The following is a 25,555-nucleotide window of genomic DNA, read 5'->3' as shown; positions in this document are numbered from 1 at the left end:
GGGAGCGCCCGGGAGAGCGGCCCCGCTCCGGGACAGCCCCGCCGCACCTGGGGGCGGCTGCCGGGGCCGCACCTGGCAGCGGGGCGGGGGCGGGCCGGCCCCTCAGCGCGGCGCTGCGGGACTGCCCGCGGGATCCTCCTGCGCCGCCCCGGGGGCCGGCGACCACCGACACCCCCCCGGCGGCCCCGGCCGCGCCCCGCCCCGCGGGGATCCCCCCTCGCTGCCGCCGGAGCGGGGGTSGGGGGCCCGAGCGGTCCGGGCGGTGCCGCCGCTCCCGGTACCTGCGGGCGCAACTTTTCCCCCGCCGCCGTTCAAACGCGCTGCCGTAAAGCGCCCGTCTCCCGTGGCAACAAGGTTCCGGGCGAGCACTAGGTGTAGGAAGGTGATGTAAAAGTAAAACCACCCAGTGTCGTAAACCAGGTCCGGGGGGGAGGGGTGGGAGGGAGGGGGGCGGGCGGGGGAGGAGGTGACTGGAGCATTTAGACACCAGCGAGCGGATCATGGCGGATGGCCCCAGGTGTAAGCGCAGGAAGCAGCCGAACCCGCGCCGCAACAACGGTCAGTCACCCGCGGGGCAGCGCCGCGGCCGCGCTGGGGCGGCGGCGGGGCCGGGGCGGGGGCCGGGCACAGCCGTCCCGAGCGCGCAGGGGGGAGGTCGGGCGGGCGCCAAAGTAATTCCCCCGCCGCGGCTCGCCGGGAGCGCGGCTCTCTCCGCACCGTTATATCCGCTACCTGGAGCCTCCCTCGCCGCCGCCTCCCTCCTCCGCCTAGCGGTGCCTCCGCACTCCGCCGCTGTCCGGGACCGTTACACGCTGCTTCCCCCGCACGCCCCGCGACCGCCCCGCCGCCGGCAGCGGGATCGGCGTCCCCGGCCGCGCCGCCGCCCTCCGGCACGGGCGGGGACGCCGAGCCCCGCGGGGAGCGGCGGGGGAGCGGCCGCCGCCGGTCCGACCGCGGCAGCCCCAACTCCGAAACTTGTTACCTGCGCGCTACCCCGGGCGGAGCGGGGCCTCCCCCCGGCCCCGCGGGCGGGATCGCCCCGCCGCCCGCCCGGGAGCGCTTCTGCCGCCCGCCGGAGTTTCCCCCCCGCTCCCGGCCGGCGCTCGCCTTTCGCGGGGCGGCAGTGGGGGACGCCGGCCGTCCCCGCGGGGGCACACCCGGGAGTACACGCGGGGGAGGCTCCGCGGCCGCAGCGGGCAGCGATTAGCGCGGGGGCAGCGCAGCCGCCCCGGGCCGGCGCCCCCGCTCCGCTCCCGCCCGCTCCGCGCCTCCCCCTCGCTCCCCGCTCCCCTCTCCGCTGCTCGCTCCGCGCCTGCCCCCCCGCTCCGCGCCGCCCCGCCGAGAGTTGGTGCCCGGCGGCCGCGCTGCCGCCCCGCCGGSCCGGTGGGGAAGGGAGGGAGGGCTGCGCCCGGGTGGCGGGGGCGTACGGCGAAGTTTCTTCCCTTCCCTTCAGGCTTCGGAGGTACCTGTTTGTATAATAATGGGTGGTAACGGTTTGGCCGGGGGCCCCCGCTCCGCTCTTCGTGCGTGTGTGACCAGCTGCTGCAGTCTATATAAGGAATTACATTTACATTTCAGACTTAAGGGCTGCTCTGGGGTGGTGTTTTTTCCCCTTTGGTACGTGTGTTACTTTAAGATGCAATGGGAAGGTACACGGCGAGGGGAATAAACGCTCGTAACACCCACTCTCTACTTATTTTCTGGAAAATGGAGAAGTAGTTCGGTCCTCGTAGACACGACTCTTCGCAATAGGATGCAGAGCAGGCGATTTTGTAACCCTCCTTGGCAATTTTAGGTTTTATGTGGCATTTCCTGTGCAGGGTCACAGATAGGGAGGCTTTGCCTGCGATCTGAGATGTTTTCATATGCAGTGAACGGTCTCCGAAATAGATCGGAGTCACGATCGGTGCTTCACCTCTTTAATTCTGAATGTTCGGGGCGTAACGTGGTGATAAATGACGGCCTTTCCAGGGGCTAACGGGTCGGTTTGATTGCATTGAACTTAAAAGGGTTTTCTTATTTTTGTCGTGTGCGTTTTCTAGCAAGTATTCTTGTTTGCACGCTCATGTTATTAATTCCTTGTCCTAGTGTAAATATTTATATTTAGCTCATGATTTGGCTGTGCTAAAGGTAAGTTTGGAAAGTGCTTTTCTCTTTACCTTATTAAAAATGTGGATGATCAGAGAAAGGGGCTTTTCTTGTTGCTGACGACATGTGTGTGACATGTGAGTCTGAACCACCCAGCGTCTGTGCAGGAGCTGTAAACATGTTTACCTGAACAGGAGAGAAAATGGATTTTTCTCTTAAAGATCCGGTGATATGAGTACCATACTCTTAAAGCATATCAACAGATGACTTGAGAGAGAAATTTTCTGAAAACCTGGCTTTTGAAATCGACGGGGAAGAAAGAGTCTTGATTGCTGCAGCAAATGGCAACTTGTGCAGGTAGAAAAAAAAGATGGTGTTTAGTTTTCTCCTGCATGCATGTCAGCCCCCTCCTGTCTGCTGCTTTCATTCTCAAGGGAGGGATTTATTTACCGCGCTTGCTGTCAGTGTTTTTCCTTTGTGCTTAATATTAGAAAACCAGATTTAAGGCTGTTTAGCACAAAACGTTTTGTCTGCAGCATGTATCACTCGCAGAAAACAAAAGGTGTGTAAGATGCGGTATCATTCCAGGTATCTTTCATCTTCATCACTTTTGGACCTCATTGCTGCACCCGCTTTATTATAAAAAGCTTCTGAATCTTTATCAACTAGTTCTGCTATGTGGAATGTAGTGTGTCTTGGTTTAGGCTGGTTTTGGTTCCTTTTATTGAGGAATTAAAACGAACTTAAGTCATTGTGCATTGAAGCATCAGGATCGGTTAGATAATAGAATCTGGATAATAGAGATTTCTCAGCAGTGGGTTTATGTTTGACTTGCAAATATTTACTAAAAAAATTGATTGAAAAATGTTAACCCTTTAACCTTTAAAATAAATAYGAGGCTTTTTTTTTCCTTAAGTCTCTAAATGCACTTGGTTCTTATATGTATCTCCTGTTAATGAGGAATGAGCTTAGGGGAGATGCATCAGCAACTGGCATGTCTGTAGTATAAAAAATAAAAACATAAAATAAATGTTATGCTGTTTCCTCTCCACTTTCCCGCAGAATAGGAGATTATTTCAGAGAGATTGCACTAGACATCCAGTAAGCTGGTTAATAATACTGGGCTGTGGCACTGAGTTATTATACTGTAAACTTTTCTTCTGCTTATCTCTTGTTTAATGTTACACAGCTATTCTTGTACTGTAAACTTCTGTTTAGTTTTTTCTTTGTTTCCCCTCCTTTCTCTCCGTGTTTGGGAGCCATCCTGGTGCATTAACTCTAGCTGGAAAGACAGTCTTATCTTCTTAACTCTAGAGCTGGTTCCTTTTCTACCTTGTTTATTGGTCCCTACAGGACATCAGCAAAGAGCCGATTGGTGCTGCCATTAAAGCCTCCACTTAAAAGGAAATCTGGCGCTTCCTACCTGAAGAAAACTACCCTGTGTCATTGTCCTTAGTTCTAGCCAATACGCAAAAACATCTGCTGTAGCAGAAGAGTTAACGAACTCTTGAGATCATGTGATAAAGCAGAAACATCGCTCTGGTTGGGAGTCTGTCATCCTATCTACTTTTTCCCTTTCTCCCCCTATTTGGATAGAAAAACGAAGAGGAGGAAAGAGATACATGGTTTGGGCATTTTTTTGCCAGTCATCTACATAGCCACACTGAGACTCCTGTGTAGACTTCAAATAGATTCAGTATCAGCAAAGGTTTTCTTAATTCTGAGTTGGTTTGCAGTCAGGATTAGTTGCTTTCTTAGCTTCTCTCATGTATGTTATAGTCTTACCTTAGTTCTTATTAAACAGCAAAACTAGAAGTGACACATCTTGTTCTTCAGCAATGCTGTGAGATAAGTAGAATAAAGTATTTAAAACTTCCCTTACTAGAGTGTTAAAAAGATATCAACCTTAAATATAGATGTTCTGACAATAATGTAAGTATGCCTTCAGGTTTTCAGATGCATATTTTATGGGAGAAAGAAGAATGCATGAATCTGACTAAATTTTGCATGCTGTACATGTGAGGAGAGGGTATAAACCAGCCTTTATTTAATTTTTTACCCTTGATCACACTGATTTCATTACTAAAAAGTTATGTAGATTGACTCATTTCARTGTTATTTCAGTTGCTTTACAGTTGATTCTCCTCCCTTTTTGTTTCTATTAGATAACAATTTCATATAAAGTTTTGTTACCAAGCTAAGAGCTTGGTAAGTCCCTTTGAATAAGGCGAAAGCATGGCATATTTCTGTTAGCTCCAAGGTGTTAACTACTGGCAGGATGTCAGGTGTTAGTGAGGCTTGGGATACAACATCCCTTGTTGTACCTGTCTTCCCTTGCCCTCTTGCCTTTCTTTTTCACTAGGTATCATGTTTTCACTCTAGTGTTAATTTAAATTTGCAATTTGGGATTTGTGGAATGTAGCCCAAGTTAAAATTCCAGGCACAGTGAACAGGKCTACATGGGCAACTGAATTAACTGTTTGAGACCAGGGAAACCTTCTCTCATATAAACAAGTAATGCTTCTGTTTAAATGTTAACKACTGAAATATAATGGGAGTTCTCTAAAAAAGGTCTTTTAATTTTTCTGTCAGCAATCAGTGCTTGTTACTTTAACAGTTGTGAAGCAGGGTGTTTTAAGGTAATTAACTACCTGAGGCAGTTGTTTTGTTTTTTTGTTTTTTTTTTAAGGTGATTCGTTTCCTGAAACAGTTTTCCTTTCTTTTGGGCTCTGTACATGTGCTGGTGAAAGGATTAACGAAAAGGAGCAAGAAGATGAAACTTTCCTTCTGACATGAGCTTCCCTATCACAGAAATCAGTCTTTTTTTTTTTTTTAGTTGCAAAACTGAAGATTTTACTTCTTTGAATTCAATCCAAATTTTCTGTTGAATATTTTTAGTTACATCAGATAGACTCAATGGGGAGGGGTTTCTGTGGACTTTGAGCTTTATTAGGGGTCCTTTTAATTGGTGTTACTTGACTTTGGTTAGGCCCTTCCTCTCTGTAAGCAGCTCTTCTGTGACAGAGCAGGAGGAAGGGGTTCTACAGCTGTTCCTTGCTTCCTTCCCCACTGGGACTCAGGCTGTGGTAYTAACCTGTAATTCTTCTTATAGAAGTTTTCCAGTGGTGGGAGCAGAGTCTGAAGTACTCTGAAGTYAAAATATCACTGTAATGCCTTTCTTTATGTGGAAACATCTGTTTTARTAGAGTTTGAAATGCCAGCAAGGGATGGCAGACATTTTTAACACGCATGGGACTCTGTATTAATATGGTAAAGAAATAAAGTTAACTTGTGTGAAACTTGGGTTGTAGGTTTGGTGCTTGTTTGGGTTTTTTAAACTGRTTTTTSGTCAACTCTCTATTGCAGAGAAACTGCTGGAGCTRCATTGTCTGGCCAAATGCCTCTTAAGATTCCCTGCTTCTAAATTCACTTTTTATTATTTACCAAAAATACAAGCTTATTGCTCTCAAGTCGTTAGCTGTTTGTAGTAATTTCAAAAACATTTAACTAATTGATACTGCAAACTGATAGAAGTAGGTGTGCTTTGTCAGCCCCATCCTTAGCAGTAAATGCTGCATCTCTGGAAATCATAAGGATTCTACTCATGATAGCTTACACATACGTAAAACTAGAGGTTGAAAATCAAAAATTACCCCATTTTTATGTAGGCTTTTGTACCATATTGCAAAGTACAGTTCTAGGTTAACTTTCAGCTGATTAATATCAGTATTCCTGAATTTTTGGTGGTTACCTGCATTTTCCAAGAGGACTTAAACCACGTAGAGTCTCTTCTGTTTTGGGCGAGTAAGCAGAACCCTGTCTTTCATTTGTGGTCTCAGAAACATTGGTGCTTCATTCTGGCWGCTATAATAGGCCTGTTATTTTTGAGAACTAAATTCTCAAGTGACTTACCCAAGGTCACACAGGAAGTCCATAGCAAGACTGAGTCTCAATCCATTTTTAATCCACAGGACTACCCTTGCATTCGTTTTGATCTACAGCCTTAAAGGGAAAGAATACTTCTGTCATTCAGTAGTTACTATGCCTTTCATCTTAATTGTTCAAGTTCTTTCATGTTTATTGTATCAAAATATTTGTGCTTTCAGCCAACAAGTGGCAAGATGCAAAACTCAATTTTTTCTTTGGCCATTGTTTAAATGGTATTAAGATAGTATTTTCACTGGTGATGTTTCTTGCCTTCATAGTCAATGTTGATATAATGATGTGCCAGAGAAGCAGAATGTTTTCTGATGTGTTTTGCATTCCCATATCGTAAGTTTAGTGATGTGAGGGTAGACAAAAGTAAATCACATCAGGAGGGAATTAGTGAAAGACTACACAGTTAACATCAACACCCCTACTGTGAGGTGGAGGGTTTTAAGGGGACTGCTTTCTCGTGGTTTAACATCTGGGCAGAARTGATTTCATCAGATGTTGGTTTTGTTGTGACAGTAAGACTAACTAAGAGTCTCAGCATATTACCAGTATTTCTAATACTTGAAAATGCTAATTAAATATGAAAGCATAAGTCTTCCTTAACACAGAAATTTCCCAGAAACGTGTAAATAAATGTCAGGCATGGTAAGTCTACTTGACTGGACGAACACTTGCGAGTCTAGGTTTTACCCCCACAGCTGCTTGTCACAGGTGTGTGGGAAGTGGCTGTGGGTGCAGGTTGGTGCTGCTCCCTCATGGGGAGGCATGAAGCAAGGTGGGTGTGAAGAGTGTTCTGCTGTCTTCATTAGTGAAGATRTGTGGTCAGCTCCATCAGGAGATGCTGCAACACATCAGTTTGGGTAGGGAGTCTTTCCTGCTGAAGGAAATGCTGTTTAAAATAAAGGTAGACAAACGCCCAAGCAAAGCATGGAGAGCAGAGGGCTGTATGGATGAGTGGTGCATGGGTGAGCAGAGCATGTGTGGGGAAGGAGGGAGAGTGGAATTGCCAGGGGAGCAGTCTGCTTCTCACTGGAGATACCTGGGTTCTGCTGCACCTTGCTGGCCTTCCAGGGAGGAATGTGTTTGGCTGCAGCATGAGAAGATCACAGCAGTAAATAGCTTTGACCTCACTTGGCTGGGTGATGCCTTGAAATACTGGAATTGTTGCTGAGTTGTATAAGAGTTTTCATGTGTATTTTTTTTTTGTAATGGTTTCTGCTTCCGTGTTGTGTTGGCAAGTTTTTTAAACCTTTTATAAGCCAATGCCTCTAATAATTGCCATCTGAGTTGATGTTATAGCTAATTATCATGTGCTTGTATATTTCTGTCTTGGTTTGCCTTTCTGGTTGTCCAATTCCTTGCATCTTATTTTTAAGTTGTTGGAAAGAGTAACAGAAATTTGATATTTTAAAAAAACTGTTCACAGTTGCAACTTTATAATCTTTGTGACCAGTTATATTAAGAAAAGACTAGAGTTACTTTCAGTTATCCTATTGGACTACAGTTTGTTTATTTAATGATCTATTTATCCCTTTCTTGAATAGATAAGTAGTATTCCTGAGTGACAAGGAGAATGGGAAGCCCAGTCAAGAGGAGTGAGACTTGATGGATAAAATACTGACTCCAGTTAAATGCAGCATAGCTTTATAAATCTATTTCAGTACTCCTGAGAAAAATACTGCTCCCATCACCACAGTATGTAAGCACCTTTCAGGCTGTAAAAATATATGTACTGAGTCTTCTCTTCCTGTATCTTGGYCTAAACATCCAATTCCCTGTGTGAGTACCTGGCAGCTTACATTCATGTCTTAGGAGGATAGGTCATGGTAGAGTAGAAAGAAGAAATTTGTTAAATTTTTATCTGTGTGTGGAGATGCCAGGCAGTGATTCAGATGTTTCAGCTGGTTAGTGCTGAACRTGTTAACCAGGTTTCTTTAGACTTCTACATTTGTCCCCAGAAGGGACAACAGAGAAGAAAGGAGCCTTTTTTACTTTGCCTCACAGATTGTCTCAGATGCCATTACTGTAATGTAACTCTATCTTTTATTTTAACATGCTTTTTCAGAGCAACAGAAGTTAACTAAAAATATGCTTTCTCATTTTTGAGTAGTCAGTACTATTTGAAAGCAGCCTGTTTCAGTTCTCTCCTTTTCAGCTGTCATTCCCAGCTGTCACAATCTCCTTGATGTGAGTACTTTACCCCTGTTGTTTCAAAGCAGTTTGGTTAACAGCTGCTGTCACCCAAAGGTTAAAACCTAAAAACGGGCATCCTTTATTGCTTCCCCACAAATGTTTGCTTTCTGTTTGGTAGCATCTTTCTTGTTGCTCTCCCTTCAATGTGTTCCATTGGTCCTATTTCTGGAGAACTGTGTAAAGCAAATTAACATGTCTAATGATGAATGTGTTCTTCTGGATGTTGTAGGGTGCTTAATTATGACTGAAAAGAGAGACTGAAAAAAAATTCTTTGCTGTACTGAGATGACATTGCATCCTTTTCAGTTAGGATCTGTGAATATGAGTAGCAATACTTCTTCAGTGAAAGGACATGTAAAATTGGTTTAAACACCAAGAACCCTCTGTGGTATTGGAGTGTATCAGAAGGAAAAGAAACAACTGTTCCTTAACTAACTGCATAGTATTCTGTACTTCTTTTGATCCAGATACCTTCTCTCTTCCTGCAAGCTCCTCTATTCTTTAACTTCTCACAGGTCAAGTGATAGATCAGGAACACTGGAGGAGCTGGCAAGATCAYTGGAGATAAATGAATAACCTTGCCATTCACCATGATCCTGAGAGTGACTTTCATRGACAACTCTTGAAGTAAAGGGGTTAAGAGTCTGATTTGGTAGAGARTATTTTTACCTATGAACTAGTGTGCCTGTCCTTGTTAGGATCAAATGCTAGTTGGGCCAATGGTGCTAGTGAGCACATTCAGTTACTGTGATATCAAATGTTTTCATTATTTCAGCAAATATCCCTTTGCACATTCTCTTTGATAGGCAGCTGACAGACACTGAGAGTAATTTTCTGTTCTATTTTGTAGAYATCCATCCACAGATGTGTATATGGAAGAAAGCAAAATGATATTACAAAACATCACAAATGTGGCATGATTTGAAAAAGGCCTGGGGAAATCTRTTCCATCCGAAAAAGGGCAAACTAAAGAACAGAAAAATCAGGCYTTAACTGCAGGGCTTAAGTTGATTTTTATTTTTTTTTAACTGGTAAATCCCTAAAGAAGCAGATTGGGCTTTTTGTGGTTTTTTCCCCCCATAACACCTTCCCCCTCACCTGAGCTAACATTTTATTAATGCCAGAAGCATCAGGGAGGTGAGTTGTCCCTTTTTCCAAAATACACTTATCTTTAAACAGTGTTTCTTAATGTCTTCAGGTATTTTTGCCTTGTGTGCTTCCAGGTATGSATCAGATTTTCCTTCTTCACCCCTTCTAGTCTATTTTGTTATTTCTCTTAAGTTGCTGTAACCTATCCACTGTAAGCCCTATTAAGTCTTAGACTGGAAAAGGAGATAGTGTTCAGAATCTGTAACCTGTTTAGTCTTCCATCCTGTTTTGTTTATGTCTTTCCATAGCCTTTCCTTTTCTTCACAGTATTCCTGGCACAGTTATTTGGTTAAGTCAAGCAAAATAGAAGCAGTCACACACTACTGGATTCATTCTTCTGCTATTGTTCACAGGAAGGACCTAGGTACAGTTGGCCTGGTAAAGAGCATGAGGTGGTGAATAAGGACTTTGAAGCAGATTTGGAGCTGTAATGACTGGCTTCCTTCCCTGCTGCTGTCCCTTCCCCTTCCTTGCAAAGCATTTTCATTTGAAAAACTAAGGTGTGGTCATCGGGCATATCTGTTCTCAACTTCCAGTAATTTTTTGCTCACTGCTGAGCTGCACCATAATTACATATGCAAATGTAGTGGTTTTTTCCCCCTCTTACCTTGTACATGTGGGAGAGGAAGATAAGGTTGCAGAGTACTGTCAGGGATGTGCTGCTGTTGAGGAGGTGCTGCAGATGGGCTGCAGAAAAAGACAAGTACTCATCCTGCAGGACGAGGCTCAGCAGGGATTTCAGAACTTCCATGTCTGAAAGGCAACAAGAAAACAATATTCTTGCCAACTTTAAACTTTAGATAGGAGCAGATTGTTGGATGCCTTGTTATAACAACCTGTTTTGATACATTCTAGCTACTGAGTGCTGAAAGTGGATTTGCATTTCCAATAGGGGTTTGTTTTGTTGACGTACATTTGTATGTATATATCTGTAGTTAAATCCAATAATATAGTCTTTTAGACTGGCTTGAATGCTCCCAGTAGTGCCACAAGTGTTGTAATGATAGTAAAGCCACAGAGCAACTCTGTGGAGCAGGCTGTTCTGAGAACTTCTGCCCTTCATGGTAAGGCTTACCTTGTGTATATTTTCCAGATTTGGAATTGGCAGACATACAGTATTCCTGGAGCCCTAAATATGAGTTTGAGCAAATASTGGAAGATGGAATTGGTTCTATAGTGCAATCAAAATGCTGGGAGACTTTCTGCACAAAAGTGAAATAATGACTTAGAAATGAGCAGCAAAATTTAATTTGTAGTTGTGGCATAGGAAAAGGGGAATAGTTCCAGTGAGACATCATGCAGTGTAATGGGCCTCATTTCTCTGTATTTCACCACGTGATTAATCACACCTGCATAGTTCATGTGGTAGTTACATGAGGGAGACAGACACCTTCAAAAGATGAGCCAGGTTTTTACCTCAGCATGTGAGTGAATAAAACTAGTGGCAGACTTTCTGTTTCTAAGCCAGTTCACACAAGGAGAATTTTAACTTTCCAACTGTGGAGGAAACAAATAGACTTAGTTGAATAAAAATCATGACACACAGCAGAGGTTTATGATGCTGACAGAAAATTCTTATGAGATTTTTGATGCAAACTTTGTCTATGGATCTGATGCTTCAAAAATATTTTTGGAAGTACTGCTTGTGACAGTGCTAAGATGCTTTCCTTCAAAAGTGGAATAAAATGAACTCCAGCAAATATGGGCATTTTCTTTGTTTYAATATGAAGTTGCAAGACTTTTCCATTTATTAATGTCAAGTGCCTGGAAAAAAAGTAATTAAAAAGCTCCTTGTTGTGCACTACTATATGCAAATCATTTTATTGCATTTGKTTTTTGCACATGTATGGTGCCACAATACTTAGGCATATAGAAAACATAAAACTTCTTAGAAATGTCTGGGTTCTTTCCTGAGCTGGTAAGAAAACAGAAGTGCTGAAATCGAAAGCTTGTTCTAATAGTTTACAGTTGGCTATATTTAGCTCATATTTAATCTTTCTAACTTTTGACAATATTTTTAAGCATTTTGAAGGTCTCATATAGCAAATTGTTAGTAGAAAAATGTTTGTGACTTTTCAAGTTCCAAGGTGCTTTACTTTACTGAGTAAAGTCTTCCAGGTTTGTGCCTTAATGTGTCTTAATAGACATCCTAATGAAGCTTTTTATCTCTTAAATATTTTCCCAGCCTGTCTGCCTTTAAAGAATAGTGTGTCTTCCTTCAACCACAGTTTTAAGTAGGACTGTCAATCCAATGTGTGTCTTGTTCATCCTTAGATCTACTGTCGAAACACTTTGCAGCTGAAGTGTGTGTGCGCATGTGCAGCTGCATGTGCTGTTTTCCTGCCTTTTCCTTTTGTCTGTCAAGCTTCTGGCTGATAGCAGATTAGCCATCTGAATGTGGGCAGCAAAGAGTAATGGGCTGTACAAAATGCCTGGGGCTTCTTGCATACAATAAAATGACTCCATTATAAAGCAAAAAATGACAAGCCTGCCGTGGAGGATGTCTGTACAGGGGAGATGGAGAGAGTAGCCTTTGGTTTATGATGATGTTAATGGGTGTAAAATAAACTTAATTTTTTTCAACTGTCAAAAGTATTCCTAGGTGCTTTACAGAGTAGTGCTGAAGGTTCTTCTAGCAGGAAAATACTGATGAGCTACATAGGTGATGTACTACTTGCTGTTCCTAATTGCTGTATATGTGTGGGGGAAGGAAGGGAGTAACAGCATGATGGCTCAGTTTCATTTTCATCATGCAGGTGTGTGTGTTTTTTTTCCCTTTCTTTTCAATTTTTTATTTCTAATGTTTTCCTTAGTTACAGGATTAYATAATCTGCCCTGCAGAAGTGTGTTAGGTTTATTAAGTCTTTTGGAAGATGTGCTAATACACATTTGAAGGAAATTGGGCCAGGAACACGGCTGCCTGAGACACAAGGAATCCAGATGTTGGAGGAGGACATGAAATATAAAGCTGCAGAGAGCTGGATCAAGCAGACAAATGAGTCTGTGTGTAGCAGGAAAACAAGGAACCTTATCAAGTTTTTTTGACAGCTGTACTCACTCCCAGAGTCTGGTGTGTTAAAAATCCCTCTCAATTGTCTACAGTTTACTGTGTCTGTAAGCAGTAGTGGCCGCCTGTGCACTTCTAACTTTGAGCTAGAGCTTTCAAGATGACTTTTTTGTTTATTTTTATGGCATTCAAGTTCTAAAAGGTGCTCTCCCCCATTAAAAAAAAAAAAACCAAAAAAAAAAACCAAAAAAACAAATGGGTGCAGTATGTTAATTTATGGTAAATGGAAGACCTTCCTGGTTTGCATCTGCTCAGGAAATTAAGACAGCTTTTGATATATATGAGCTTCCAAACTAACTGCAAGTCAGGATAAAAACAATTTGGTATACAGAATATGGATGATCTGTTAAAACATGGAAAACTTGTGTTAAAATGTATAATTTTTWAAAAAATCAAACAAWTTTCTTWACTGACATTTGCTTTAGTTTGTCTTTTTGAAGTCTGTTCATTATGTCACTGTGGTTACAAGTGAAGTGGACTCTGGAAATCTATACTTTAGCACAAAATGTATGCACTGCAACTTTTAATAAAATGTGAATATTGTTTGAACAAGCTTTTTTTTTCTCATTCTGTTAGCTGCTGCCAGGTCTCCTTGTGAYGGTTCTGGATATGGATATTATTTGCTGTAAGGATCATGTCCCTTGAAGATCTCCTTTTACAAGTTACACACCAACTTTCCCCAGTCTCTTGGATTGATTTCCCTTAAGCAAAAACCTTTCCTAGAAATGTGAGGTTCCTTCCTCTCCTCCAATAAAGTCTGCTGCCCACTGCTTCTTTGCCCCCCCAAGAAAAAAGAAACAACTGAGACTGATTATATCATAGAGTTCCACAAATACTGCTCCCTTGACAGCAATATTAATTCTCTTTACATGCATTTTTATTTTGTCGTTCTGAGTTGTTTCTATGATCATATGAGCTTTTTATGGTGCTGAAGACTGTAGCTACTTAGCAAGGAAGCTGATGCTAAAACTAAAGCTTAGGTAACTATCCCTAACAGTAGGTTGTCTGTAATTGGTGACAAATAAAATGCATTGCAGACAAGTTTGAGAGATCTGTGGGGTTTTTTAGATCTTATGTTTCCTTGTTCCATGTGATTGCTGTGGTTTACAGTAGGAAGCCACTAGTTTCTGCAGTCACAGATGGAAAGGGAGGTGTATTCACTGGTAAGTGATGCAAAGATATCTGACTAAAAATATGAAAGCAAACTCTCTTAGGGGGGAAGAARTTAGCTACATATTTTACAAATCTTTCAACATCTGTGACTTAATTGGTACTTCTGAAAGGAGTATGTTGCACATTAATACAGCTTAGGAAAGTTACATTTATGAATATGAATAAAAAAATCTAGACCCATTCTTGTCTTTTAAAGTATTTTCATAGTTGCACATCAGACTGAGAAATGTGTTGCCTTGGACTGACCTGGCTGGCATGGCTACAATATTGTGCCATGGCTGGTTTTCAGGACAGATATAGGAAACTGCAGAATAGCAGAGTGGCAGAATCATTGTAGGATCATCCTCACTTAACCAGAAGGAAATGTGGGAAATGGGGTTTCATTGTCTTAAAAGTATTTAGGTACAGAAAAAATATTCTTTTGGTGGACAGATTTACTTGCTGTTTTCTGTGTTTTTTAGGCTGGAATGGTGGCATAGCTGACTCAAACACCATGTATGAGGAAAGTTAGCAGATATGAAAGGATCTGTGCTAATATATTCTGAACATTCACAAACAAAGTCTTGTGATGGGATATATAACATTGAAGGGGGGGGGGGTGTAGAACTCAGTGTTCATGCTTCCTCGAGTTGAATAGTTAKTCTTCATAAGTGGCAAGTGATATGGTATTTCAGTCTTTTTTCTGACTAAGCTGTACACCATTTCCAAATGTCCCTTTCAGACAAATTCACTTTAATCAGGAATTTTTGAGAACTTTCTGGGTCCTGCTGATTTGGAAGTAAACATTTGGTCAACTGGTATGATTTTATTCTCTATTTAACTAGTAAAATATAGTCCTAGTACTAATAAACAGGATTAGTCTTCAATTTGAACAGCCTTTGACTTGATGTGTAAGATYGCTTTGTAATTTTTTGTTGGCAAAGACTAGCACATTAGGATTGAAATCCTGAATTTAGGATGTGGTAGTTAAGAGCACCAGCTGCAGAGCTGTGGAGTGCCTGAGGTGGCAAGGAGCAGAAATTTGTAAATCTATATTTTTCAGGTTTAAAAGGTAACCAGTTCAGAAGATGTATTACTAGATTTAACTCAAACTACAACATTTTAAAACTTCAGGCAAACAGGTTGCCTTTTGCTGATTGGAATGAGGAGTAGGTRGAAAAAGCTTATTGTTTCCTCTGTTAAGTATCCAATGTATAAACTATGAATTTACAGGAGGCCTTGTGCAAACCAAAGTGCAATTCTTGTCATAAAATGAGATACTTAGAAAATAGAGGCCTGGAAGGTGCCTTCTTGTATCCTCCCATCTGTTTTCCTGTTGCAAATCTTAGTGGCCAACCCTTGCCTTAAGCTTTGACAAACACAGTGATGTTAAGATGTGGAAGCTCACAGGTTTACAATGATTTGCTCTTGCTCCCTGCTTCAGCCCAGGGCCATGCAGTGTACCTGTCTTTTGTTTGTCTGCTGTTTTCCTTAGGTAGAAAAGGTTTGTTTCTGCAGCAGACAAATTASGGTATGTGAGATACTGTTTGTTGCGTCTTTTGTAGGCCCCATGTGAATCTTGGTGACTCCAGCAAATACAAAGWAGAGTGTTTTAGATGTGCTGTGATAGACAGATTTTATAAAGCCTCATGGTTGTTTTTTTTCTGTATCCTGGACTGGAATAGTCCTTTAAAAGAAGTTAAATGAGTCAGTACAATGTTTTTCTCGCTCCTGGATGAGGTAGTGAATCCTGTCATGCTTATCTTATCTAGCTGTCCAAGAACTTCAAGATTTTAAGATATGCAGAGCTACAGTATATTTTCACTTCCATTCTTCCCCCTCTTCCAAGGAAGACTGTTGTAGAGATGGGAAAAAATCCTGCAAAAAAAGTGCCAAATCTATATTTTTCAGTTTCAGTAAGGCTTATGATTATCTCTGCTGTAATAATAGGTGGATTAGGTTTCTTGGAGCAAATCATACAATTCTGGAAAACCTATGTGATTATTACAGAGTAGTTCAGTGGACACTGATACAGTTGGGAACTCTTTAATTTGGGGAACTTGCAGAGACTGAAATATAATCCTCAGCTGATCAGGCTGTAGTGTATGAGGAGAAGGAGTGTCAAGTTCTGTTTTGGAGGAAGCGTGTATTCAAAATCATTCAAGTTCATTCACGTGTGCTTGCCCTTAGACTTCCTTTTGATGTTGACTCGTAAGGGTGTTCTGGAAAACCATACAGCCAAAAAAAGCATGTTGATATTACTGCCTTGGTTGTTACTGATACCAATTCCTCTGATTCTGTTTATTTTTTTTTTTTTTTTTTTATTTTTTGTCAACTGAATCTTATTTCTCTGTACCTTGTAGATTCCCAAACTGTCTGGTAGCCATCACAGCCATCTGCAAAACTCAGAATATTCTAAAATTAGTAGGCAACTACACCAACATGACAAATCTGTTTGCTTACACAGCATGATAGAATAGGAGGGATTTCTGTACCATCTTGAACACAACCTGCCAGGCATTAGGAAAGCAATGTGCTTTGTTCCCAGTGGGGGACAGAAGGGATTTGGAGAGAAGTGAGGCCTGCATTGCCTTGTGATCCGTGTGTTGTCATCCTTGTAGTATCCCGTGAGGAAGAATAAGGTTTTTTTAGTCATCTCTGCTGTCTCAAACTCTTTAGAAGTGTATCCTTTTTTGTTGTTGTTGTTTTTCTCCATTTCCACAAGTGGGACACTCATGGAAAGCCTATATGTGGGTTTCCATTTAGGTTTCAGGGCTCTGGAACAAAATATTCAGTCTTTGAGATCATGTCAATCTTTGACTTACAGTGGATTCTTAGTTATTCTTGTGGGAAAGGTGCATATGAAGTAGTCATACTGAGCATCTGCAGGATTCAGGGGCTCTCTTTCCTTAACCAGAAAAAACAAGCATATTTTGTACTTCTATGAGAGGTGGTTTCTTTGCCATTTGTCAAAAGTATAAAGACTGTCTCCTGCCCAAAGGTTATTTAAATTGATGCCCTCGTGTTTGAGATGAGAGCATGTAATGCAGCTAATTCCTGTCAGTTAATGGGGTGTGTCCCACTAAACACGGCCCCCATGAGAAGCAGTCAGTGGGGTGGTCCTGTGGCTGCTGTTCCAAACTGTGTGTCTTTGGTGGAAACCATAAGGAATGAGGATTCTTTTGGCAGATGCACTCACAGCGCTTTGGTGTAGGAGCTGGAGGTGGTGGCAGTAGGAGATGTTGGTGCCTTTCTCTTCAGCTTGGGGGAAGTCTGGGTTGCTGACAAAGTGACAGAAACATGTGTGATTGTCACCTATGGTGAGCCAGCATCCTTATGGGAAACCACTCTGGTAATAAAGTGAGGTTTGAGATTTTCTCTGTTTAAGACGTTTACTGATGTCTACTGGTGGTAAAATGCTCTATTGTATGTAATATGTAAAGACATAGATTCCTAGGAAAACACTGCCTCAGAAATGCCACTTTTTAGAGTGTAGACTTCTTCCTGGGCAGTAAAAACAAATAACAACTTGCCTGCTGAACTGTGACCTGTTTTGGAGTGACAGTCTTGCCGCTTGCTGAATCGACAGCTGGGCTTGCCACTGTGCTGCCCGAGCTGAGAGCGAGCTTCACAAAGGCTTTGGAAGAATACATTTGTTTTCGTTCACTGTTGTTATTTCTCAGCAGGTTTTCAGTTGCTGCTCCCCCACTTTTAGTAGCCCTGAAGCTGCCGAACCTGCTACTGTTTCAACTTAGTTTCTTGTGCACCTTCTTTAAACAACTTTAATGACAGCGGGAAGACTCAGTATTTGAGAAACCAAGAAAATCAATGATAAGTTATTTGRTAAAGCTTTAGCTAAGTGATTTAAATAAGATTTTTTCTCTAGTTTGAATCAACTCATTAGCCTCTAGTTAGGTCGAAAAACCTGTGGGTTTGGTTTTTTATGTAAAGAGAGAAGAATATAAATGCTTTGGTCAGACCTTCTTTCTAATAATAATTTGATATTCTGCAGATGAGTTATGTGAGTTGACATGAATCTGGCTAAAAAAAGGAAAACTATCCATCTTTTCTAGATGAGGTRGTGCCAGTTGTGAGGATTAAATGTTTGTGGAAAAATTATATTRCCTCTGAGCTAAATTTTGCTAAACATGCTGTGACATATTTGGCTGGCATAAACTATATGTCAGTGTTCGTGGCAATGGGGGTTTAAACTAGTTCATTTCAAATCCTAGCAAGCAGCAGCTGAAACACTGCTGAATGACCTTTGACATAGGGACCCATGAATGCCCCAAGTATGATTTCACTTTCACCACGTTCTTTGTGAATCTGAATGCTTGTCAAATCAGATGTGTGTTTAGACCTTTTCACTGAATATGCTTGGAGGGAAAGAACAAAGCCTGGGGTCAACTTGGCATAATCCCTGCGTTTATCTTTATTCTATTATAGYGGCTTGTGGGGGATGGAGTTGCTATTCTCTATGAGGTGAAAGTGCAAGTCGAGTGTAGGTAGGCTATCCATCTTTTCTTCCAGACTTTCCCAAGAGCCTAACTGGTCTGCCATGATTTACTTGTGTTAATGCATGGYTGACTAGGCAGATTGCTGGTTGATTCGTGTGCTTTGCTAGTTTTTCTACCCATCACTATTTCATAGTGGCTGTGCCTACCCACTGGTGTAAACAAACGTGTAGCTTGGCCTGGGTAGCACACGCAGAAATGGGTCTGTGCTACATAGGGCTTTGTTCTCCCCAGTGGAGATGGAGAGGAAGTAACATGGGTTTTCACATTACCACTACTTTTGCTTCAGTACAAATATATTTTTTTAAATTTTAAGAGATAAACAGCTTCCTATGGTACAGATGTACTTTTTGCTTTTGCAGGCTGTTAGTCACACTCAAGTAAGGAGTGACTAAGTCTGTTATTACCCATTCAAATTGGGAAAGCCTTTGTCTCTAAGGGAAGAACCCTAGAGTTCTACGAAATGATTGTTATAGACTTTTTGCAGTATTTTTAGATTTTACTCCTCTGGTAGATTCACTTCACAATACAGGATTGTTTCTGTGTGGAGCTGGAGTGGTCTGAATCTGTAAACGAGCTATTGTGCAGTAAAGTACAAGTGGGTGGAGGAACTATATGACAAAAGGCCTAGTTACCTTTACAGTTTGTTCGCTGTACCTCATACACTTTGTTTCAGAAGAAAAGCACTATTCAAAGACTGGAGGATAAGGAGGCAGCCTTTCACACGAGGCTTATGGGAAATTTCTCTCTGACTTGTGGGTTTTCAGCTTTTGTAGATTTACCCTGCACCTTCTGAGGCTTTCCCTGAAACGATTTAATGTGTCTCTGAACCCTGTGCCCCTCATGGGGCGAGCACTTGCCAGTCCCATGCTTTGGCCAGTGTTTCCACCTTAACACATACACTTGTTAGGGGTTTTCCATCRACTTTGTAATTACATTTTGAAAATTTTAAGTAAAGAGTGTGTTCTCTTGGTTTTTAAAGTCTTCCAAACTAGGAAACAACTCACCCTCATTAACTTCAGAGATTTAAAGCACATCAAACATCAAGTAGATGTCTTTTTTTAATGTATGTAACTAAACCTATTAAGACTAATTGTAAAATCATGAGTGTACTTCTTTAGTTTTTAAACTAAACTTTGAAGCTCGATGTCCTCAGCAGTTTCCTTCAACTTCTATGTGTTTCAGTGTCTACTTTTTCTTTTCATAGCTTAGAGGATAAGTACTTAAAAACCTGTTCATTCTGCTTGGAAACAGAATATGCTTCACTCAGAACCCAATTTTCAGATTTAGAACACTTTTGCCCAAAGAATTGCTCTTGAGCTGGATGTTTCAGGGGGTTGGATTTTTTTTTTCTTCAGAAGAATTGTGTTATTTCAGTCTGTCTTGGAAGAGAGGAGARTGAGTGCTCTGGGGAGAGCAGGGCTCTGCTTCTCTTGCGTGACCCAGGCAAGCAGTGAGAGCTGAAGACAAGCAGCTGCCTCACACTCTCACTGGACATGAGCACCCAGAGCTGGCTCCGCTTTCCTCCCAGGAGCAATGGAAGGAGTACTCAGCCCCACAGGTCACAGCCCTGAACATGAGCTGGAACTAAAAGGCTTCAGCCCAGCAGAGTAATTTTAAAAAGTAGTGGAGGCCTGGACCTATACTTGTGTTACCTGTCCAGGCCATGGAGGCAGTAGCCACTGGCAGGAGGGCAGAAAATATATTTCATCATCTCTTACTGCTTTAAGGAATAGATTTAGTGCCTTTGTTTGATGCTACCAACTGATTTTGCTCAGAATCTCAGGCTGAGCAGCATAGTGTGCTTGTTTGAATCCTGCCCTGACTCTGTACCCTTCCCCTTACTGTCACAACCTGCCATGGTTTGGATGTTGCACTGAACATACCTGAGTGTCACTAGCCTGCATTTAGGAGCCTRCAAATCTGCCTGTAGTGTCTTTGTTGCAGGCTTTGCTCAATTGTGTAATAGTAATGACAGCACAAGCTTGCATCTTAAAGCCCCTTACTCTTCCAGGCTGTAAACTAATTAGTTATGTCTGGAATATCCASAAAACATGCCACAATGATTACTGTTTCACAGTATAGCAAAACTCTGAACAGTTCCACCGTAGTTGAGTGAAACTGATRCGTGTTTTTCAGAGCTGTTTATGAGCTCTCATCTACTAATCTTGGGCACTTGTAAATAATACCAGAAAATCCTTTGCTTGTATTAATCAGAATGAAAAGGCAACAGTCAAATGTTCACTTTTGCAGTTTCAAGTTTTTTAACTGGTAAATCAAACCTTCTGTTCTTAAAATGCTACTTATACTGTTATGTAATGACAGCTTTTCTMTTATTTCTGCCTCCCTCCTCTTCTGTCAGGGTATGAAACTAATGCTATGTAAGAGTTTCTATTTTCTTTATATTCTCCATTTCAAGACTGTTTCAAACTTGAAATATCAAGGGAGGTTTTCTAGTAACTAATGCTCCCATGGCTTCTCTGTTGATTTCCAAGCCTGGTATGTTCTCTTGGGGTTTTTTGGGGTTCTRGTGGTGTGATGGTGGGATCTGGAGAAGCATCTCTACCAGCTGTGAAGTGAAAAGGTTGAACTGGAGAAGCAATGCCAAAGGAAACCAATTAGTTGTTTTGTACCTAGTTGTGAAGCTGATCTGATTTCAGAGTCGATCTCAAATGCAGTCTAGTTCAAGGAGACAACTGTATACTTCRGTAATACCAACAGCTGACAATCCAACTTGTTGGATTTTACATTTCTCTTRCTGTTCCAAGCACAAGTGCCTGGGGGAGTAAATGAACTCTAATATGCCTTAAAGGCTGTCTAATTTTGGATGGTATAGACCAGAAAGGCACAGACAGAAGTGCATTCAAAGCCMCAGCTCCTGACAGAATAGCTGACCAGAAGCCTGCCATGTGGGGGTCCTTTAGCTCATCTGCCCCTGCAATTTGCCATGCTGCAGAGTCTTCTCGCTAATTTGGAAAGCCTTCCTTCTGGGGCCTGGAGCCCATTGTGATAAAGCATTCCTTCAAACTGGACTGAAATCTATGTTCTTCCTTCCTGCGCCCATTTTGAGCTCTTAAAGTGTGTTGAATATGTGAGTGGCCTTATCCTCAGAAGGGAAACTGATGGGTTTGCCCTCAGGTTTCTCTCTGTGGAAACAGTTGAGTTGAGCCCTCTTGAATGGGTGGCTACTGACACCCCCAAGGCTTTTGTTTTTGCCTTGAGCTTTAGCTAACTACTGTCATTTGGTTGTGTTTTAGAACGTTTTGTTCCAGAAGAAAATGAAAGGTTAACTCACCTGTTCATTTAAAAATGACTCTGATCCTATTTAAGTAGCAACTTCTAAAGACTGAAACAAGCCAACAGGTCCAGTTGCTAGTATTGTGGAATTGTTTTCTGAGATTTTTATTTTTTGGTTTTTATGATTTATTTCTTGAAGCCAGTCTTGTTCTAGTAGCTAAGAGGGGATACAGGGCAATCAAAATAATTATGAATTTAGGTCCTCAGGCAAAAAAAACAGAGACTGCTACTTGGGATTAGTTGACAAAGTATTAGATGAAGGAAATAATATTCTGTCAAGTAAAAGTTTAGGGGAAGCGTTAGGTCTGGTGGTTGTGTTGAAAAAGTAAAAGTGAGGAAAGAACAGCTTTTGCCAGACTTCAAGATGGCAGAATAATGCAGAATCATGGTCATGTTATTTACAGCAATGTTTTGCTCAAGTCTSTCTGTAACTGCTGCTTGAATCTGTGCTTTTAGGTCCTAATTCTTGACTGAAAATCATTCCTGGTCAAGGTGGCAGGTGAGCCCAAAGGAGAAAAAGCACTAATGAATTGCAGAGAGATGTCACTCACACTCTACCCTCCAGAGTGCTGTTCACCAAGAAAGCTGGATGTAGATGAACACCCCAGTARGCCAACTGTTGGCATCTCAAGGGTTAAGAATGGAGCCTGTGCTTTAGCYGCTTTCACTCTTCTGTCCTTTCCTCTGAGGGTGATACTGAGGGACTGAGAGAGAGGGATGTTAGCCTGCATAATTGTCAAACAAGTGGTCCCAGTGTTATTCTATGGGCAACCAAATGATGCAGTCTGTGGCTCTGTCAACAAGTGGATCTGTTATCTCACAATTGGGACAGATTAAGAACAAGTGGTCAATTTACGGCAATTCAGGGAAGTGGTGCTTTGTTGTCTTATTGCAGTGTCTGAGCATGCCCTAACTCATTCTAGTGTCTGTGTTGTAGGAGTTTTTTGRTGTGGGACTTTTTTGTTTGTTTGGGTTTTTGTTTTGTTTAGAATACATTATTTTCTTTCACTCAGCCTTTATTTATTTGATTTTCTAGTTTGCAATGCCAGTGCTATGTACGTGTATGTGGCATCTGGGAAAAATGTGACACAATATGATAAAAAGATTAATCCTTGTCAGCCCTTCCCTACTCACACAGTTMATGAATGAGGGATATTTTCCCTGAGCAGTTGTGTGCTAGAAGTCATTCAGATGTGTTGCTATTTTTGAAGACAAGTTTGTAGGGCAGAATCTCTCCCTCCTTGTGTATATCTAAAAGTTATTTCTTTTTCATACTGAAACTTGTATAGAACATAGTTTAAGAATTCAGTTCTGTTAGCAGGCTTTCTTACTGACTTCCATTTCCCCTAAGACTTTTTTCAKAAAAGGGTTTTTTAAGGACTGTTGTCCCAGCAGTTGCTTACTGCAKGTGTACGTTTGGCATATCAGCATGCCTGTGTACTTTGGCTGTATAAGTTGTAGGGTTGGCTCACAGACTTGAGCACCTAAATTTAGATGCCAGGGTGTGAGCTCATTGCCTGTGCTTCCATTATAGTCTGCAGAGACCTAGCCAATGGACCTGRRGAACAGTTCWGCTGACTGAACATAGGTATCTGCTTCAGGATGAGCAGATRCCRTTGATTATAGTGGGAACTTAAACAGTTAGTTGAGRTAAAAATGCCTGAATCTAGGTTTTGCTATCCATGAGCTGTGTCTCATCCTASWGCTGTTTTTACCTCTACCAGCTGAAAAACTGKTTTATGCTCTTTTGCTGTTAAAACYMTTAGTGARTGTTCTCCTACATKGCTTTCTTTTGAAAATAATWATAATAATGGTTGAAATTCCTGAGTGCTAAAAGCTACATCTTGATGATGGTATCTGTCTAGAGCTTTCTCTARCAATCTAATCTTTAGTTCTCTGGGACTCGTGGACTGGTATCTTAGTTCAGCTGGGAAACAGGCTACCTGCCATCCCTCTGCCACCTGTACCTTCCTTCGGAGCAATAGCTCAACCCATCTGACTCAAGTCAGGTTTCTTGTATCTCTTGCTGGGGAAGAAATGAGCTTCTTGCTATCTGTATCCTGTCTCCAGGTCTTGTGAGCAATGAAGTTGTGCTCTTTTCTCTTATTTACTTGCACGTGCTATCATAGATGGTCACAATTAGCTTTTAAAATGTTCATTTCTGTTGATTACTTAAATAGTGCTATTGTACTGAAAAGGTGATCATAAATGAGACTGAGGCGTTGGAATGGGGAGGTTTAATAATGGGAAAAGCTGCTTTGAACCTTTGAATTGTGAGATGTATCTATGAAGAAATATTCTTATTTTTTAAATAGCAGTGAAATTTTCAGGGCCTTGAGTTCAATGTGATTAATTGCTAGTTGTTTCATATTAAGGAAGAATCAATTGTGTAGCTGAGCAACTTAGATGCAAAAATGTCTTTTCTTACTCCCTTCTTCTTCCTGTTACAGTAATAGTTGCTTTCCGAAGGTTTCTTTGTAGCCAGAGTGCACCTCTCTGGATTTTGCAATGTCTTCAATATTCAGTGTTCACTAACCACAGGATGCTTTCAGTACTTAATGCTTGAGGTGGCAGGGGGAAACACRACCAGCACAGACAAGAACTGAAGAAAATGCTGCTTAAACAARTAGTTTTAGTTAAATCTCCCACACTGTACAAAGTGCTGTTGAAATTGATCCATCTTTTAGTGTTCATGCTGTACTGTGTTGTTTTACAGTCCTTTTAATTTCATTTAGGGAAATGAAGAGATTTAGGTTAAAATAGGAGTAGGTTGTAATAAATTAGGGGACTGGTGGAATGCAGAGTAGGCATCCTGTAGGAATTCAGTCTGTAACYATCTCTTTTAAAATCTTAGATTCTGAGATGAAGTGATGGGATTGTTTGAACCATCCCTACAGGTGTAGATTTTTCAGGAGTTTAAGACRGGATGGTATCACTCTCTCAAACTTCGTGCTGGTTTTTTTTTTTCTTCAGTGTCTTGTTTTGCAGATATAAATACAGGCAGCCTGACAAGTGTCTTTTCTTGCTTTCCTKCTCTCCCATAACTGTATCAGTGTAGTATCCATCTGCTTTGAAACATCAGTTTGTATCTGGGTTTTTTTTTTTTTGTGTCATGGCTTTTACTTGAGTTAAAAATTCCTTCTAAAATTAGTGAGGAAATAAGGCTATATGCATAACTGTATTAGAAGTTTTACATTATTTTTTTCCAAATTTCCATTGAAAAGAACTAATTTAATTTCATGGACYAAGCAATATATCAATCTATTTCTGTAGAAATCAAAATCTCTTGAAGTTATACAAGAAGCTCTATTAAAAGTCACCACATTCCTTCAATGATCTGGAAATGTGATATTTGAGTCAAAATGATCTATATGGTGTTTTCTTCTGATCCTTTTTTTGGTAGTGTAAATTTTAAGAAGTCTTTAGAAAATGCTTTTTTTAAAAAAATAACCTAACATATTTTTAGCTGTTCCTAATATCCTTTTGAAGAATTCAAATCCATGTGTTTGATAGTGAAACTTATGAAAAGTAATATGAAAGAAACCAATGAACTGAAAATAATTTCTCCAATATGTAGCAGAAAGTGAGATTATCTACTCARAAGGAATGTTCACTTGCTAACTTTTTGTATTGATGACCTTTTGGGGGTTTCAGTCTTGAATAGCTTTAGCTAGAATGTAATTACAGAAAACACTAGAAAATCTTTCAGACTGTGGTTGCTCACTGCTGGTAATRTGTGCATACCTTAGAAAGGGTGRTCCTGAAGGACACTGAGGTTTTTGGTGGCCAGCTGTGAGCTTCCAGGACTCTGAAATGGCTCCCTGTTGGCAGGAAAAGGGTAAGGAAGTGGTGGTGCAAGTTGTGTACAGTGAAGTCCAAAAGATAGTATATCATGCCTGCTTCTTGTACCTTGTACCAGCTCTCAAGGATTGTTGCCAACATAACATGATATGCAGGAGAGATTGTGTCTGTATTCGTATTAAAAACCAAACCAAACTGACAAACAAATATAAAAAGCCCCAACCAAAACCACCACCACAACAACAAAAACCCAAAAAAAAATCAGACCCAAACCTAAAACCCAAAACGTTAAACTTATATTGAAATTGTAGCAAAACTATTAGTGCTGAGAATAAAGAAACACACTTTGAGTTTACCT

At 41.3% G+C, this 25,555-nt stretch overlaps 1 protein-coding gene across 2 annotated transcripts in view; it reads left to right on the top strand.

Moving 5' to 3' along the window:
• The first annotated feature begins 452 nt into the window (after positions 1-452).
• The window catches only part of ZEB1 (zinc finger E-box binding homeobox 1), a 117,347-nt gene continuing 92,244 nt past the window's right edge, over positions 453-25,555 (top strand). Inside the window, exon 1 of one of the 2 annotated variants that reach the window (XM_057376512.1) lies at positions 453-558. In XM_057376512.1, the coding sequence (XP_057232495.1) occupies positions 501-558 (58 nt within the window). In that variant the 5' untranslated portion in view covers positions 453-500. Of the gene's footprint in view, positions 559-1,398; positions 1,463-25,555 lie in introns of those variants that run through there. The other variant, XM_057376513.1, reaches the window with a different exon arrangement.

The sequence above is a fragment of the Malurus melanocephalus genome, unplaced genomic scaffold (genome assembly GCF_030028575.1).
Source record: "Malurus melanocephalus ecotype Western Australia unplaced genomic scaffold, MMel_1.1 scaffold_280, whole genome shotgun sequence".
In the NCBI taxonomy this organism is placed as follows: Eukaryota; Metazoa; Chordata; class Aves; order Passeriformes; family Maluridae; genus Malurus; species Malurus melanocephalus.
Note: the sequence above shows the minus strand (reverse complement) of the source record. Positions and strands in the feature narration are given on the sequence as shown.